General features: G+C 39.7%; 1 protein-coding gene across 1 annotated transcript in view; it reads right to left on the bottom strand.

The window, feature by feature from the left end:
* Window positions 1–4221: 4221 nt before the first annotated feature.
* NETO2 (neuropilin and tolloid like 2) overlaps window positions 4222–20013 on the bottom strand; it is a 31629-nt gene continuing 15837 nt past the window's right edge. Inside the window, exons 2-9 of the mRNA XM_063438505.1 lie at window positions 17506–17562; window positions 11655–11795; window positions 9480–9728; window positions 9017–9061; window positions 8798–8925; window positions 8051–8279; window positions 5868–5981; window positions 4222–5293 (exon numbers count right to left, since the gene is read on the bottom strand). Of these exons, the coding sequence (XP_063294575.1) occupies window positions 4710–5293; window positions 5868–5981; window positions 8051–8279; window positions 8798–8925; window positions 9017–9061; window positions 9480–9728; window positions 11655–11795; window positions 17506–17562 (1547 nt within the window). The 3' untranslated portion in view covers window positions 4222–4709. The remainder of the gene's footprint in view (window positions 5294–5867; window positions 5982–8050; window positions 8280–8797; window positions 8926–9016; window positions 9062–9479; window positions 9729–11654; window positions 11796–17505; window positions 17563–20013) is intronic.

Here is a 20013-nt window from a genome sequence, read left to right as displayed (position 1 = left end):
TGACTCAGTATGACATACACCACCCATTACATCATACACTGACTCAGTATGACATAGTGCCATTACATCATACACTGACTCAGTATGACATACACCACCCATTACATCATACACTAACTCAGTATGACATACACCACCCATTAAATCATACACTAACTCAGTATGACATACACCACTCATTACATCATACACTGACTCAGTATGACATGCACCACACATTACATCATACACTAACTCAGTATGACATACACCACACATTACATCATACACTAACTCAGTATGACATACACAACACATTACATCATACACTAACTCAGTATGACATACACCACACATTACATCATACACTAACTCAGTATGACATACACAACACGTTACATCATACACTAACTCAGTATGACATACACAACACATTACATCATACACTGACTCAGTATGACATACACCACCCATTACATTATACACTGACTCAGTATGACATACACCACCCATTACATCATACACTGACTCAGTATGACATTCACTACCCATTACATCATACACTGACTCAGTATGACATCCACCACCCATTACATCATACACTGACTCAGTATGACATCCACCACCCATTACATCATACACTGACTCAGTATGACATACACCACCCATTACATCATATACTGACTCAGTATGACATACACCACCCATTACATCATACACCACCCATTACATCATACACTAACTCAGTATGACATACACCACTCATTACATCATACACTGACTCAGTATGACATACACCACACATTACATCATACACTAACTCAGTATGGCATACACCACCCATTACATCATACACTGACTCAGTATGACATACACCACCCATTACATCATACACTGACTCAGTATGACATAATGCCATTACATCATACACTGACTCAGTATGACATACACCACCCATTACATCATACACTAACTCAGTATGACATACACCACCCATTAAATCATACACTAACTCAGTATGACATACACCACTCATTACATCATACACTGACTCAGTATGACATGCACCACACATTACATCATACACTAACTCAGTATGACATACACCACACATTACATCATACACTAACTCAGTATGACATACACAACACATTACATCATACACTAACTCAGTATGACATACACCACACATTACATCATACACTAACTCAGTATGACATACACAACACGTTACATCATACACTAACTCAGTATGACATACACAACACATTACATCATACACTGACTCAGTATGACATACACCACCCATTACATTATACACTGACTCAGTATGACATACACCACCCATTACATCATACACTGACTCAGTATGACATTCACTACCCATTACATCATACACTGACTCAGTATGACATCCACCACCCATTACATCATACACTGACTCAGTATGACATCCACCACCCATTACATCATACACTGACTCAGTATGACATACACCACCCATTACATCATATACTGACTCAGTATGACATACACCACCCATTACATCATACACCACCCATTACATCATACACTAACTCAGTATGACATACACCACTCATTACATCATACACTGACTCAGTATGACATACACCACACATTACATCATACACTGACTCAGTATGACATCCACCACCCATTACATCATACACTGACTCAGTATGACATCCACCACCCATTACATCATACACTGACTCAGTATGACATACACCACCCATTACATCATATACTGACTCAGTATGACATACACCACCCATTACATCATACACCACCCATTACATCATACACTAACTCAGTATGACATACACCACTCATTACATCATACACTGACTCAGTATGACATACACCACACATTACATCATACACTAACTCAGTATGACATACACCACACATTACATCATACACTAACTCAGTATGACATACACAACACATTACATCATACACTAACTCAGTATGACATACACAACACATTACATCATACACTAACCCAGTATGACATACACCACACATTACATCATACACTAACTCAGTATGACATACACAACACATTACATCATACACTAACTCAGTATGACATACACAACACATTACATCATACACTGACTCAGTATGACATACACCACCCATTACATCATACACTGACTCAGTATGACATACACCACCCATTACATCATACACTGACTCAGTATGACATCCACTACCCATTACATCATACACTGACTCAGTATGACATCCACCACCCATTACATCATACACTGACTCAGTATGACATACACCACACATTACATCATACACTAACTCAGTATGACATCCACCACTCATTAGATCATACACTAACTCAGTATGACATACACCACACATTACATCATACACTAACTCAGTATGACATACACAACACATTACATCATACGCTAACTCAGTATGACATACACCACCCATTACATCACATATACCACCCCACTTGACAGCCATAAAGGTTTTTATGAACCAGTGACTACCTCTATCTGCCACTCGCCGTGGCTGGTAATCTCTCTGTGTATCTGCAGGACAATTAATGTATTTACTAAGCACTAAATTACACAGGGGTCGGATTTACCCTCCGTGCTGCCCCAAGGCCAGTTTCCTCAATGCACCCCCTTGTAAATAGATCTATAACATATACATATATCCAAAAGTTTGGGATATGTGATTGGATGCGTTAATGCAAGGTTTGTCGAGATGCTGCTTGTGTGGTTGTGTGTGTGGGGTGGCTGCTTGTTGTGTTGCGTTTGTAAGGGTAGGTTACTTGTTGGGTTCCTTCTTTCTGGGGTTGCTTGCTTCTTTCTTGTGGTGTACGGTGCGTGCGTGGTGGGAGACGCTGCTTCTGTGGTTGTGGGTTGTGTGTGGATGGGACTGTGTTGTGGGATAGGGATGTGATTAGAGGAATGGGCGTTATAGTGGGGGGATAAGGGCTATGGTGGGGGCATAGGGATGTGATCAGAGGAATGGGGTTTATAGTGGGGGGATGGAGGTTGTGGTGGGGGATATGGATGTGATTAGAGAAATGGGGGTTAACGTGGGGGGATGGGCTATGGTGGGGACATAGGGATGTGATCAGGGGAATGGGGGTTATAGTGGGGGGATGGGGGCTGTGGTGGGGGATAGGGATGTGATTCGTGGGGGGAGCTGAAGGCTGTTGTGGGGATAACCTGCAGCAAGGCTGTGATACAATATTGAGCACCAGCCCTGCTGGCTTGCCTGGCCCCACGACATGAGAATTGGCTAACCGGTGAGGGAGATCTTTTATCTTCTAAAGGCCGTGCCACCTCTCGCTTGCCTGCTGCCCAAAGGTTGTGACCTCTGTGGCTCTTATGGCAAATCCAGCACTGATTACACAGCCCCCCGATTTCTCCTTCAGCTGATGTACACACTAACAATGCAATAATTAATGAATCCTAATGCAGTCATAAACCGCCCAATTAAACCTTTCCTTGTGCACCTGCATTGCTTGAGGTCAATTACATTGGCTGCTCTTAGACAATGCAAATATGTTTAGTTATAAATAAAGTGAAATAAAATGTAACCAACAAATAACCATATCTTACAAACACACACATAATGAAATATGTCGTACATTTAGCAATACCGGGAATTCATTTATGACCTTTAGTCATGACCGAAAATGCGTCGAAGGCTTGCGATCATTGTAAGGCTGTCTAGCAAGGGTTAAAATATTACATTAAGTCATGGGAGGAATTAGGAATTGTGGGAAATCAATAAAATAATTGCATTTTTAAAGCTAAAATAGCCAAATTAGAAACTATTTATTTTTGGCAAAAAAACTACAATTTCCTTTACAATTCTTCACAAATAAATCTGTATCAGGGTTATATGCTGAAATGTGAATTGTCATGACGTCAAAGTGAATTTCACATTTTTAGGGCAATATATTCAATTGAGAAACATTCCCCAAGCCAGCTGTATTTTCAGTTCACTGTTTTGGGCTAAAATGTAATATATACTTTGAACACTCTTTGTAATCCAAAATCCGTTATTAAACCATACTTCTACTTAGAAACATAGCATCGTTTATCACTCCATAACTAATCCAAGAATCACTTTTTTCTGTCAAAAGTTTTAATATGTAAAAGCATCCAATTCCATGAAATAAATATTGTGTTTTACTATTATTTTTTTAAAGCACATTTAAGTCCCTAAAGATATATATTATTTTTTCATGGCCTGATTGAAAAATAAAAATGGAGAGTACATTGACGATTTTGGAAATAAAATGTATTTAAAAAAAAATAGAAAAAAAATGAATGACACGTTATGTATTTTTGTTAAAGTGTGTTTTTGTTGAAAGCACCTTATGTGGCCTTTAAGTTCTCACTGCACGGAGTACCTTTGTAGAAGAAAGCAACAGGTATACATTTTAAAAATATAGACATGGGTCAAATCAATTGTAACATCCTTTGTGGTGAGTGCAAGTTTTTTTTTTTGTTGGTTGTTTTTTTTATCTCGTGTTTAATCTCACAAATACAGAATATCGATGCCATGCAAAACTCATGTGGTTCTCGCTCAAAAAATATAGAGCTTTATTTTACAATTATCAGTAGTTTATTTTCTTTTAGAAAATTTAGTGATGGGGAGAGTCTCAAAAATATATATATATATATAAATTTGTCTACGTGATGATTTACGAACGGCATTTAGAAGTCGATGGAAACGGAACCCTGAGCGCAGTCTTCTCTGCCACGAACGTAAATTTCACAAGGAATCTCCTCCATAACTCTGTCTTCGATGCCTTGATCTGGGCAGTCGAGGGCCTGTTGTTTGAAAGTATACGTGCTTTTTTTGAAGGTGCTATTGAACGTTTTCATTGGCTGAGGTTGTGCAAAATCATTGCGGAAAGGAAGGTCCATTGAGCTGAGATTGGTCCTGCTGTGTTTTAGAGTTGCTGTTTGCGACCCACAGTGATGGTCATGAATACACCTTGAAGTGGTCGATGAACGCCTGTTTTTTTGGTAGTTCTCCAGTTCCTCTGATAGGTCTGCCAGGTCTGCAGAGATCTCCTTGTCTCTCAGTGAAAAGAGCTCATAGTGGGGAGGATCAAAAACTTCTTGAAATCCAGTTTTGTTGAAGGTAGTCTTGCGAGCCATAATTTTTTTCCGAGGCTGCTTCACTTGGACCAGGATGGAAATTATGAGTAGAACCAACACAACACCAGACGTAATGCCAATGATAGTCCCATGGGTCTTGGTGATCTGCTCAAATAATCCGGCTTCTTTCTTTTCTGTAAGAGATAACACGTTGTTATGTCATTTGACAGCCCTGTAGGAGCGCACAGGGTTTCAGGGTGGGTCAATATCCCAGACAAACGTAGACCAATGCATTTGCCAATACAACTGATATTGATCTGGCACTGGTGGTACTGGGAATATCCACATTTTAGACTTTTACTATAGCTTTAATATAACTGACATTTACGATCTCCCAGTAATAAACTAACTTAAAGACCATATTTTAATACATAGCTAAACAATATTTATATATGTGTGTGGGGAAAAATAAAACAAAAAAACAGAATTGTTGTTAAAATGTTTCCCTTATAATTAATGTTAATGCTCTACATCCATTTGAGATATATATATATAATAAATAACCATGGAAACCAATGGAAGGTTTCTCCTGAGTCCATTGGTTTCCATGACGATTGTTCCACTTTCTGAGACCTTGCTCCAGAATTGCTATGTTCTCTGATCAGTAACACATTTATACATCACCTTCTCCCAGGTTTGATCCCTGGGAGAATTCCCGTCTGTATCAGGCTGAATCATACGTTACGGCTAGATTAGAACGCCTCTCACCTTTACAGTGATTCTCATCCCAGGGGTATGCGCAATTCTGGATCCCGTTACAGACCAAGGAATTATTGATACACATGTTGCTATGGCAGAAGAAGGTGTTCCCAATACAGGGGGCTGCAGAGACAGAATAATATTAAATGCTCAGCTTTCGTGATCACAGAATAACTCTCCCTTGCGCGATCACTGATCTCCGTTTCCATTTATTATTAGTTCACTAAACCTGGCTTCTTAGTTTTAAGGATAAGGTCATTTTCAGGAACACACACTACACTTTTTACTTTCCAATCTGTTTATTGCTGACTTTCCACTCAGATCCTGCGCTAGTCTTCACCTGACAGAGGAGCAAATTTATCAACCCCCATACGTTGTACTGAAGCCTATTTGGTTGAGAAAGCAAAGTGCTGCATGATATTCAGAGAGTGAATGTTTTATGGGCACACATTGCGTCCTGCTGGACTTTCCTCTGATCTCCCCAGAGTGTTTTCCTGGCACCATAGTGGTCCTTTAAGCTCTTCACCGGTGTTAAATAAAGTTGAAATCTAATAACATCTATAGGAAATCTATTCACAATCAGGACTTTATACTCGGGAGACTTAGCTGAACACAAATATTTGTGTTTCAAAACAGTAAAACGTATCACAACAATTATATCATCAGTGAAAGTGCCGTTTGTGTGTGAAAAATGCAGAAAACTTCACTTTCACTAACAATATCATCGCTGTGATATGTTTTACTGTTTCAAAACACTAATATTTGTGTTCAGCGAAGTCTCCCGAGTAAAACAGTACCCCCCATGTCATGGAAAGTTACAGGGTTAAATATAGTACTAGTAATTTAAATTCTCTGGACTTTCGGCATGGGTTGACAGACAGGGCCCCCAAATTGCAATCAATAAAATGACTTAATTATGTAAAAATATTACACCAATATGCACGTAGAATTTAAATATATATACATATTTATATATTTAAAGTCTCCATGTATATTTATGAAATCATTTATGTAATTATGTATATGGACACATGTATATTTCGTATTATTTTTATTTGTTTATATATACATAGATATATGTATAAATTCATTCTATGTGTATATATATATATATATATATATATATACGTCCCAGCACTCAATGCTCCCGGTCTTTTAATGCTCCGGTGCTGTCTCCAACCAAATTGTATACGATACCAGTAGAGAGCACTCAGGAGTCTTTCAAGGTAAATTTAATCTGTTGCTTTATTGAGCAATTACAAATTCACACAACGTTCCAGTCGACGTTTCGTGTGTGTGTATGTATATATGTGTGTATATGTATATGTATGTATACATATGTATGTATGTATATATATATATATATATTTTACATTTTTATTTATTTTTAAATATATATATACAATATATGTAGTTATTATATATATATATATATACACGCGTGTGTAATTTTACTCTAAGTGTAAGTGTATTTTTATATTAATATATGTAAATATGGTCCTAATTTGCGGGGTGGGGGTGGGGGGGAATTGTCTGACATGGGCTGTCAGACAATTCTCCCATAGAAGAAGAAGACCGATCGCCAGCAGGGGAATGGCAGTGATCGGTACGGGAGGGAGGGAGGGAATGGGTTTTTTATTATGGTTTTTTTTTTGTATTTTTTTTTTTTTTTTATACATTTATTTTTTCCTTCACTGAGTGCCTTGACCCCTCGAGGCACTCAGCACAGGCAGAGCATCGGAAGCCTACCTCTTGGCTTCCGATGCTCTGCCTCACTGCCGAGCGCCACGTGAGAGGGGGTATTGCATGATGCCTTGACATCAAGGCATCGCAGCACTACCGTTAGAGTGGCTGGAAGCGATCATGTAACTATGAATAAAATATATGCAGGATGCAAAAGCTGTCTATGTTGCAAAGTATAATAACTTAATAATGGTTTGTTTTATCATTATGCCCACAATCAAATTATTTATATTGTGCTGGCATTTTGAGAGTCTGCATTTCCAAAAACGTGCACGCATGTTGCTAATCAAATACCAAGAAGCAAAAACGACATATTTGCCTATTTTCATTGCCCACTCCGCTGCCGCATGGCTATTGCCCTCAGTAATCATCACTTTGTATGTGCAGAGATTGAGCATCTCACTATATGACTACAGCTCTTGCTTTGTCCCAGTAGCCAATTTACTTACGTTCCACAAAAGATGTGAACAGCATCCGGAATCTGCTCAGCCGGCTCCCTTCATCTGCCCACATCCGCACAACGCCGGTTCCTGTCTGTAGCATCACATCATTCGCCACTGTGCTACAGAATTTAGCCTTCAGATTCTCTATGGAGCTGCTTCCATCATACACGGCTACAAAGTTACGCTTGCATTCGTTTGAATGTTCCATCTGATAGTCAAGAAATCTCAGGTAAATCTGTAGAAACAAGAGGAACCGTAACATGAACCAGTATGAATTGGAGTGAACTACCTCCTAGAACCAGCTGATCATATCAGTAAACCCATGTCCTGTCTGTCTGCATTGAAAACTGGAAGTCCACACAAGAAGGACTACTCCAAACCTCCTCACTCCTTACTGGGAATACAAACATTGTAAATTAGGAATCATGGGTAAAATCTAAAGGAGTGCATTTTGCCCAGGATGTTTTATTACCAAATGATGCACTTTAGCTGTGAGTAGTCATACTCTATTTATTGTACTCTGGATATCTCCTTCTCATTCTAGAGGAGGATTACCATGATTTTGTGTCATGGTGGAGTAGGCTGTTGAATTTCTAGACTGCGGAGTGTATCCAATGCCAAATTAATGTCTAGCAAACTCGGCATTCAGCGAGGAACCACTCTGAAGCCAGGTCTTCTATCAGTTCAAGTGGAGTCTAATCAGACTCCAATGTGATTTTATGAATAGCACATGCATTGGTCTTGTGTACCTACCTTGGCTTTTGTGGTGGCTTTGATTGTCCAAATACAGTCTACAGCTTGTCCAGGTTTCAATTTCCCATCTTGTTCCACTTGACTGGAACGTATTATTCCATCTGCACCTGACAGCTCGAATTGGCAATCTGTCACAAGAAGGGAATGATCTTGTCAATGGAATGCGGAGATCATTTACTATCTCACCATGAGAAAATAGATTGCAATCCAGTCCTGTACCTGGTATTGGATTGAGGATACCCCCTAGGTAACTGAAATCCGGATCTGTAACAAACAGGAAAAATCCTTTTTCAGAAAATCATTTCAAGATATTTATACCTTTACAAATACTAGAAATGGCAGCGTTCCCCTGAACGTGCATGTTTTAATTGGCTTCCTGCTATAATAATTATTATTATTATTATTACTGCCATTTATATAGCGCCAACAGATTCCGTAGCGCTTTACAATATTATGAGAAGGGGGATGTAACTATAAATAGGACAATTACAAGAAAACTTACAGAAACGATAGGTTGAAGAGGACCTTGCTCAAACGAGCTTACAGTCTATAGGACGATCAGATATTATGCACAATACACAATAGGATCATGGTATCCACACATTACATCGGCTTTAAATCTCTTTTAAGCGTCATTCTGAATTTCAATCTCCCTGCTATTTTTTTTCTTTCTAAGGAATACCTGGTATAAATGAGTATTTTGCCCGGAAGCCCAATCCTTCGAGTTCCTCATCAGAAGAAAACTTAATCCACATGAATCGTCCTGTCGATCTGATCACCACTGGACTCCGGAGACCACAGTATCGGTCAATCAGTGGGGAGAAGCCAAATGGGCCATCTCGGACCTCAAGATTATCAAACCGGCATTCGAAGGAAGGTTCTATGTGATAAGGTTCATCAAAAGTCATCTCAATTCTTTGGCGTGGAGCAGCTGAGAAGAAGTGAATATTATGTCAGCAGGTTACGGTTTAATGGAGACTGTGTCATACCTACCCACTGCCTCTCTTCAAAGATTGCTCCTGGCATTTCTTTTTCTAGTACATATTATATTCTTGCATCCTTTAAAAATGCCTGATCTCAGTTTCCAGAACTTCCATTAGAGATGGCTGCTTATTGGTAGCTCTCTGCATCTCGTCCAGCCTGATTCTGGGAATTTCTGCTGCTAACTGATCCTTTAAATCTCCTTATGTAAGTGTGCCCCCGTTTTTTCACCCAAGAATCTGACATGTCCTCCCAAACTTTAAAAAATATAGCCAAAAGTAAGAATTGGGAGCTTGAATCCCTAATGGCAAGCTAAATATCGGTCAACAAGAGAAAATGGTACACAGCAGATTATTACAAAATATTATTACATATAGAATAATCTCAGTGTAATAAACACATGCAAGAGAAGATCATTAGAAATGAAGTTCAATAGAAATTGGTTCTAGTGATTCTAATCCTCCAGTTGATCTGCAATCACAGACCAAATTTCCATAATATTCTCTGAAAACAAATCACGTTATTACGCACGGTCTTAGTAGAACACTTGCTCATCACGAAACTTAGCTCTTATACCCCCTTTTGTACCTGGGGATGTCATGAACACCTATTGCTGACCAGACTCTGACTCACTTAAGCCGTATACTAGTGTCTTATAACGCACAGGGGCTAGACAACAGCCGAAACACGGTATTATTATTATTAAGAAACCGCTAAGAAATCCAGAGACTTCTATTTGCTTTCGCTCCATCTACACATTTTGAGGGTTACAGTCCCCCCACTCCTTCCAGCATGTCCAGATTCCATGGGCGAGAGTGACCTGCATTTTCATGTCAAGCTCACCTTTCTCAGCTTAAAAGCTGGAGGTGACTTTCCAACTAATCTTCTCTGCCTTCACAAGTCTATATGTAGGCCCTTCGGCAGTGCCAACAGCCATGGAAGGGCTGCCCCTATTCCCCATTCCTCTTTGCACTGTAGTTGTATGCCTTTGCTTTTCCCCCCATCTTTTCTCTCCCTTTTTTTTTGTCTGTTTCTCTATCTATGCCATGATGTAATTGCTGGGGCTGGATTACCCCTCTTTTATTTTTTTTATAATACTAAACCCTTAGGGAAAAGAGTGCTAACTGGGCTAGCATTTCTTTCTTACTAGTGTCATTTTATTATGCTTATTGTTAAAGGGACACTATAGCCACCAAAACAACTTTAATGATTTAGTTTTGGTGTATAGATCATGCCCCTGCAGTCTCACTGCCCAATTATCTGCCATTTAGGAGTTAAATCACTTTGTGTATATTTATGCAGCCCTAGTCACACCTCCCCTGACTGTGACTCACACAGTAGCCATGGAAACAAAATGGCTTAATTTTCAATCAGATGATAACTTGCTTTAGAAGTTTATATCTCCTGCTCTGTAAACTTCACACACAGAAGGCTCCTGCATGGTCTAGCAAGCTAGTACCAGAGCAGGAGATAATACATTCTAAATTAAACAGACTATATAATAAAGGTAGTGTAAACATTAGATCTCTCTTTACAGGAAGTATTTTGGAAGACTGTATAAGCCACATGCAGGGAGGTGTGGCTAGGGTTGCATAAACAAAGTAATTTAACTCCTAAATGACAGAGAATTGAGCAGTGAGACTGCAGGGGCACGATCTATACACCAAAACTGCTTCATTAAGCTAAAGTTGTTTTTGTGACTAGTGTTTCCCTGTTTATGGAATTTATTTACATCACTATGTCTTACTTTATCTTTATTCCTCAATAAAATATATTGAAACAAATACAATATCACCATTATAATCTAAAAATTATTTGAAAATAGAGTCTAACTATAGTAAACGTCTGTGATAGTAAAATATATTGGGGAACATACCTTCTAAAATGTAGACACATTCCTTGTTCGGAGGATAGGTGTTTGGAAAATTTGGTGATGCAAAATGCCCTCCATTAATAGTCCGAACCCAGGATCCACACTGGGTGACAGGAATATGTTTGGCTCCGATGGCCTGCCCATCTAAAATAAAGTCAAAAAGAAAATCAATGTGATAATTTGACAATGTCTAAAGAGAAGTTCTGAGGAAAGTGGAGCAATCACCATGGAAATTCCTGCTGATTGGATATTCTTGCTGATTGCTCTACAGCTAAAACAATCACCATGGAAACCAATAGAATGTTCCTGCTGATTGCTCTACAGCTAAAACAATCACCATGGAAACCAATAGAATGTTCCTGCTGATTGCTCTACAGCTGTAACAGTCACCATGGAAACCAATGGAATGTTCCCGCTGATTGCTCTACAGCTAAAACAATCACCATGGAAACCAATAGAATGTTCCTGCTGATTGCTCTACAGCTGTAACAGTCACCATAGAAACCAATGGAATGTTCCTGCTGATTGTTCTACAGCTGAAACAATCACCATGGAAACCAATAGAATGTTCCTGCTGATTGGTCTACCGTCTACAGCTAAAATAATCACCATGGAAACCCATGGACTGTTATATTTATTGTTCCATTTATATATTTTATCTATTTATATTTTCAGTTTTGTCCAGTTTAATCCTATTTTATTAATTTTAGTGCCACCACTACCCTGTCCTATATCTTTTTTAATATTATCCTTACCTCCTCTCTTTTTTATAAATAGTGTCATTTATTCTTACCTTTTTTATAGATTACATTTCTTGTCATCTATTTACTAGTTTTTTTGTATCTTGCACACCACATTTTTCACTCTCTGTGCATTTAAGATCTTCCACTTCAATCATGTATTTGTGAGAATCATAGTCAGTATTGTCCAATTTTTATTAGCATAGAGTTATATTAACTCTTTTCCATATAAGTCGCCCTTACACATATTTCTTTCCCTTTTCTTGCCCCTTTGCAATATGGCCAACCCAGCTACTTCCGAGATCAACACAACAATAGATATCCACGCATCATGTCACTTCTTCCATGACGCAATACCCCTATGTAACGGTCTGGACTGCTACAACTACCTCTTTTAGAGGCAGAACTTGCATAACGAACATTGTCCTATTACCCTAATGTGGACAAATATTGCATGCTTATTTGAAAAGAAACACAGCGTCGCCATCGTGGCGACATGTGCGTTTCACACTGAAACGCAGGAAACTAATTAGCTAAGACCATACAAAGAACACACCGCATTACTTCTGGTGTGACGTGTGCATTCCTCAATGGTTACAAAATACCAGAAACCAGCATCACCATCTGCACTTAGCAACACCCTATATAAACAGAATGCTGTGAGGACCTTACAACACTTCTGAAAAAGCCCTTTGAGTGGTGAAACACGTTTGTGTATTTATATACTGTTTTTATTACTTTTGTTCAGCAAATTAAAGTTAATTTTAAATACTAAAATTTGCATCAACCTACTGCATCCTGGTACCAACACATCAGAGGTGGGGATTAAACCACCCATGCTGGTTATACTAGAGCAAGTTCTGCTCTAATAAATGTGAATACATTACCTTACTTCTTTATTTTATTTCTCTACTTGTACTTACTTCACTATTGGAGTTTGCTTCTACATTTGCCTCCACATATGCCTTGCACATTGCACCTTATCAGAAGAACCTGGGGTAACCATACCAACACATATCCTCAGACTGGGATTGTTCCTTCCATGCGAAATAACAGCAGAGCTCGGAATTAGCTCATGGGAATGTGAGTGGTAGCGACTTTCTATTATCCACCACTTATTTGTCACAGTTACTGTTTTACGCTATTATCTTTTTCTCTGTTTATTTTTGAGGTCCACGGTACTTCATATTTAGACATCTATGTACGTATAATCATTTATATCTCCAATTTGGGGCGCGGCTTACTTTGTTTCTTTCCTGTATTGCATGTACTAACAAGGTCCGGGAATCCTTGTGTTGTTTACTGCTGCCTGCCTTAAATCTCCTGTTTAATATTGTAGTGAGCGCCTATTAAACTCCCTTTTTCCTTTTATATTTAATCCCTTAAGGACACATGACATGTGTGACATGTCGTGATTCCCTTTTATTCCCAAAGTTTGGTCCTTAAGGGGTTAAAGGAACACTATAGTCACCCAAACAACTTTAGCTTAATGAAGCAGTTTTAGTGTATAGATCATGCTTCTCAGGTTTCACTGCTCAATTCACTGCCATTTAGGAGTTAAATCACTTTGATTCTGTATGCAGCCCATGCCACACCTCCCCTGGCTATGATTGACACAGCCCCCATGAAGAAAAAAAAAGGATTCACTTTCAATCAGATGTAATTTAAACAATTGTATCTCTTTCTCTTTAAATTGAAATTTAATCACAGCCAGGGACTAGCAAGTTATTAACATAGCGGGGGATAAAAAAAATCTAATTTAAACAGAACTTGCAATAAAGGAAGAATAAATTGTAGATGACTCTTTACAGGAAGTGTTTAGGGAGGCTGTGCAAGTCACATGCAGGGAGGTGTGACTATGGTTCATAAACAAAGTGATTTAACTCCTAAATGGCAGAGGATTGAGCAGTGAGGCTGCAGGGGCATGTTCTATACACCAAAACTGCTTCATTAAGCTAAAGTTGTTCAGGTGACTATAGTGCCCCTTTAAGAACTTAAAAAGTATAGAGAAGACTATGCCACCTATACTTTATTTATTATCGAGTAAGAGGAGATGGTTTGTTTCCTATCAGTCAGACACTCCACAGACATATGTCTGAGAGACTCTATAAAGTATAGACTGTAGATTTAAAGAGGTAGGTATTACAGTCTAATCACTTTCAATTGGTATTTTGTGCTTTTTAGGCACATCGCTCAGTGATGTGAGCATTTTCTCATGGCAAAGCTCTGGCATTCCTCTTTCCTGATACTAATTATACACATACATATTAATAAACCTGTACACATGCCATCGTAGGATAAATAATATTTACATTATGTGCCAGTTTGTGCCCTGATAGACATGCATTAGATCATTATTCTGGTTATAAATATTTCTTGGACAAATTTTCCCTGGTAAAGAAATCTCCAGCTAACCAATTCACCATGTTGTGTCTCTGAAGTTTACCTGTTAGAAAGGATGAAGAAGATCTGGCCTGATGACTTAGTATTCATTATATTTTATACTGTGTGAGAGCAGATATTCTGTACTAAGTCGTTTACCCAACGAGAAGAGACAGACAGGAGATAGAATAATCCCCCTGAAGGATTGTAAAGCCATGCTGAAACAGTCACGTGGAAATAACCCTGATATGTATAATAACCCTGCGTGGGTGCTCTCGGTGCATGACACCATAGATCGAGGGCAGGTAACCGAAAGGCATCATGGGAGATGTAGTGTACAACACCTGAAGTGTTGAAGGTTGCCAGCCACTGCTCTATACTATCCCTGGATTATGAAGTTGCTGTTTACCTTAAAGGAACTCTATAGTCAACAAAAAAAGCTTATGGAAGCAGTTTTGGTATATAGATCATAGCCTGCAGTCTCGCCACTCAATTCTCTGCCATTTAGGAGTTAAATCACTTTTGTTTTTGTTTATACAGCCGTAGCCACACCTCCCTGCATGTGACTGACACAGCCTGTATGAAAAAAATGGTTTAATTTTTAATCCGCTGTTAACTTCCTTTAGATGTTTTATCTCACGTTCCGTAAATTGAACTTTAATCACACACAGGAGGCTCCTGCAGGGTCTAGCAAGCTATTAACAGAGCAGGAGATAATACATTCTAAATTAAACAGAATTTGTAATAAAGGAAGTGTAAACATTAGATGACTCTTTACAGGAAGTGTTTAGGAAGGCTGTGTAGGTCACATGCAGGGAGGTGTGACTAGAGATGTATAAACAAAGTATTTTAACTCCTAGATGGCAGAGAGACTGTGTGGGCATGATCTATACAGCAAACCTGCTTCATTAAGATTAAAAAAACATTGGTGACTATGATGTTTCTCTTTGTTTTTCTGTTCATGTTCCCTCTGGTAGAATAGAGTATTGTGTTGTCCTATTCAAGTGTGGAAGCATAAATAAACAGTACGTTTTAGCTTGATAGTTATCAGGTAGATATTGATTCCCAACTTGATGGTGTTTATTACATTGGCCCTTTAGAAGGGTGAAAGCCTGAGGTGACAGATAAATCCGTGAAATTAGAACTAGATCTCAATCCACTGAGCGGTCTCGTCCATATTTAGACGTCACTTTTAGGTGTCATTGTCTTCTACAGGTTTACGCTCTGCTTACCCCTATTTAGCTTGTTATATCCCAACTCTGCCACCATTGGACTACTTATTCTGCCTCCTGTCTGACTTGACGAGCCTAGAGTATTGTATCTCCCGCCAGATACTGTGGATTAGTGACATCTCCCGGAGCGTGTACCTTATCTGTATCCCATGTACAACACCTTGAAATTCACACCCAACAGTGAGAATCTCCTGCCCCTGTCTGCTGTCCGTGTACTTACTTTTATTTACTAGCCTAAAAAAAGTTTAGACTTAGAGTACGTTTTTAGAGCCTCTCCAATAGGTCACTATGGGTGCTTTTTTTTTTTTTTTATCTTATTTCGTTTTTTCATTTCAAAACACTCTCCAAATAAACGTCTCCCTAAACCCAAAGACACTCCAGAGTCATTTGGTGAGGTCCTCACATTTTAGATGTAGCCGTAAAAAGTAATGTGTTAATTAGGATCATCAGACTAATATTTCACGCTTTACGTTTCATAGTTACTAGTGTGCTGGAGCGAAGGGTTGATTGCTGCCATATTGATTTTCCGATAAAGCTCACACACGTATTAAAACTTATAACTATGTGTCCTCGCACCTAAAGTGGATGTTTATTGCTAATCACTAAGATTAGTACATTGCATCACAATCAATACTGTAATTAAAATTTAATTAATTGTATACTTTTATTATATACTTTATAGTTAATATGTATTGATTTCTATACCCTTACATGATCTAAAACCCATAAAATGACGTGTTTCTCAGCTAACTGGAGGAAGGCACTCCTGACATTCTATGGTAAGAAAACGCTATAAACATTCTAAAAGAAAATTGTGTCCCTTCTACCACGTTGAAGAGAGTGCGATACATTTCAATGATTGATTCCCAAGAGGATTTGAGAATATATTACGTCGGTTTGATTTTTTTGCACACTCGTCTGTATTTGAATAATCACTATTCCTATATTTTCTCACTGTTGATTAATTGTAGCCTTTAGTTAATTCACTATACTGGAAATTGTGAAAAATGAACAGAACATCTGATTATTTAGTCTAAAATGGTACAATTGGAAAAACTGTTTTTTTTTTTTTTAAATCTCGGGTACTTTGGCCAAAAGTATGCTATTCCCTGATTTAATGTTCTACCATTTCCTTTTTAGTGAATAAAATATATATATATATAGAGAGAGAGAGAGACATTTCTGCATGTAATGTCATAAAGCCCAGGAAAAGAACAAGTACAGTACACTGTGTATAAAGAAACCGCAACGGATATAAAGAAATCGACTGAAATGCGTGTGGGTTCAATTATTGCCCTATTTAGACAGCCATTAGTGGTTCGTATCTAAGTAACTGTTCCGGCTAGATTCCAGCCGGGGTAATGGCGAGCTTGTTGCTAATAGTGAATTACAATCAGATCTGTTATTATATTGTATTAGTCAAGTACCGTCTTATAATGGCAAATCAATTATGAGACTCGGCGTGTCGGGGGTGAAAACCAGCACTCCTAATATTGGTACCTTGTGTTCTCTGAGCCACCGCAATCCCTTCCACCACGAGTATTGTTATCAGTAACACTGCAAAAAGAAAACAAGGCATGTTTAAATACACAACATATACCATGTCTTTACCAAACTGTCTGCAGGCGAGACTGGGCCGCTAACAAATAAAATAACCAATGTTTGGAGGGTGGAAAGAAGTGTGACTTGCAAAGTATATTTATTTAGGGATGTAAGGTTGGAATATACTAAATTGGAATTTGTCACAAAAATTCCAAGCCAAAATAGCAATACTGGAATAAAATTTAAATTCCGTGGTCAATTTATGACAATTCCCCCCCCCCCCTTTTTTTTTTTTTACTAATCAGATTATCAGTATAATCAGGTCTGGGGTTGTAGAGTAGGACGTACTGGCTGGATAAGGGTCTGGGGTTGTAGTGTAGGAAGTACCGGCAGAATGAGGGTCTGGGGTTGTAGAGTAGGAAGTACCGGCTGGATGTGGGTCTGGGGTTGTAGAGTAGAAATTAGTGGCTGGATGAGGGTCTGGGCTAGTAGTGTAGAAAGTACCGGCTGGATGTGGTCTGGGATTGTAGTGCAGGAAGAAACAGATGGATAAGGGTCTGGGCTTGTAGTGTAGGAAGTACCGGCTGGATGAGTGTCTCTGGGTTGTAGTGCAGGAAGTACCGGCTGGATGAGTGTCTCTGGGTTGTAGTGAAGGAAGTACCAGCTGGATGTGGGTCTAAGGTTGTAGTGCAGGAAGTACTGGCTGGATGAGGATCTGGGATTGTAGTGTAGGAAGAACTGGCTGGATGAGGGTCTGGGGTTGTAGTGTAGGAAGAACTGGCTGGATGAGGGTCTGGGGTTGTAGTGTAAGAAGTACCGGCTGGATCAGGGTCTGGGCTTGTGCAGGAAGTACCGGCTGAATGAGGGTCTGGGGTTGTAATGTAGGAAGTAGCGGTTGGATGAGGATCTGGGGTTGTAATGTAGGAAGTAGCATCTGAATGAGGATCTGGGGTTGTTGTGTAGGATGTACCGGCTGGATGAGGGTCTGGGCTTGTGCAGGAAGTACTGGCTGATTGAGGGTCTGGGGTTGTACTGTAGGAAGTAGCATCTGAATGAGGATCTGGGGTTGTAATGTAGGAAGTAGCATCTGAATGAGGATCTGGGGTTGTAATGTAGGAAGTAGCATCTGAATGAGGATCTGGGGTTGTTGTGTAGGAAGTACCGGCTGGATGAGGGTCTGGGCTTGTGCAGGAAGTACTGGCTGATTGAGGGTCTGGGGTTGCAGTGTAGGAAGTACCGGCTGGATGAGGGTCTGGGATTGTGCAGGAAGTACTGGCTGATTGAGGGTCTGGGGTTGCAGTGTAGGAAGTACCGGCTGGATGAGGATCTGGGGTTGTAGTGTAGGAAGTACCGGCTGGATGAGGGTCTGGGATTGTAGAGTAGGAAGTACCGGCTGAATGAGGGTCTGGGGTTGTAGTGTAGGAAGTACCGGCTAAATGAGGGTCTGGGGTTGTAGTGTAGGAAGTACCGTCTGGATGAGGGTCTGGGATTGTAGAGTAGGAAGTACTGGCTAAATGAGGGTCTGGGGTTGTAGAGTAGGAAGTACTGGCTGGATGAGGATCTGGGGTTGTAGAATAGGAAGTACCGACTGGATGAGGGTCTGGGATTGTAGAGTAGGAAGTACCGGCTGGGTGAGGGTCTGGGATTGTAGAGTAGGAAGTACTGGCTGGATGAGGGTCTGGGATTGTAGAGTAGGAAGTACCGACTGGATGAGGGTCTGGGATTGTAGAGTAGGAAGTACCGGCTGGGTGAGGGTCTGGGATTGTAGAGTAGGAGTCCCAGAAATCAATCCATCCTAAGAGATATTCATTCTTCTGACATCTAAAGTGAGCTGATAATAAACAGTCAGTCTCTCTGCCAGGTTAATCTGAAGGCTGAATCAATAAGGCACTGGGACAGTTTTAGGGATGGGTGGTGTAAGAAGTGACTGGTATTAAAGTTATTGGCAGGTTTGTCATTTCACGGCAGCCATTAAGTCTCATTCTGGATTATAACGCCCTCTGACTGCTGCCTTAAGAAACTTCTGTCAAGGAGTGAAACTGAAACGTCTCACAACGAGAGAGAAATCCATGATTACACATAGATATCATATCACAATCAATCTCACACACACAGTCAATGCTCTGAAATAACACAAACAGATCTATATAAGACAGTTCCCTTCACTGCGCTGTGCTGGCACTGCATGTTTCCAGATCCTGTTCTAGGCCACTCGCTGGAATAGAATGGGATTTCTGCTGGAGGTATCGGTCACAGTGTCCTAGGCCGCTCGCTGGGATAGAATGGGATTTCTGCTGGAGGTATCGGTCACAGTGTTCTAGGCCACTCGCTGGAATAGAATGGGATTTCTGGTAGAGGTATCGGTCACAGTGTCCTAGGCCGCTCGCTGGGATAGAATGGGATTTCTGGTAGAGGTATCGGTCACCCTGTACTAGGCCGCTCGCTGGGATAGAATGGGATTTCTGC

This window comes from Pelobates fuscus, chromosome 12 (assembly GCF_036172605.1).
Source record: "Pelobates fuscus isolate aPelFus1 chromosome 12, aPelFus1.pri, whole genome shotgun sequence".
Taxonomy (NCBI): Eukaryota; Metazoa; Chordata; class Amphibia; order Anura; family Pelobatidae; genus Pelobates; species Pelobates fuscus.
The sequence above is the reverse complement of the archived record's forward strand: the minus strand, read 5'-3'. Positions and strand labels throughout refer to the sequence as shown.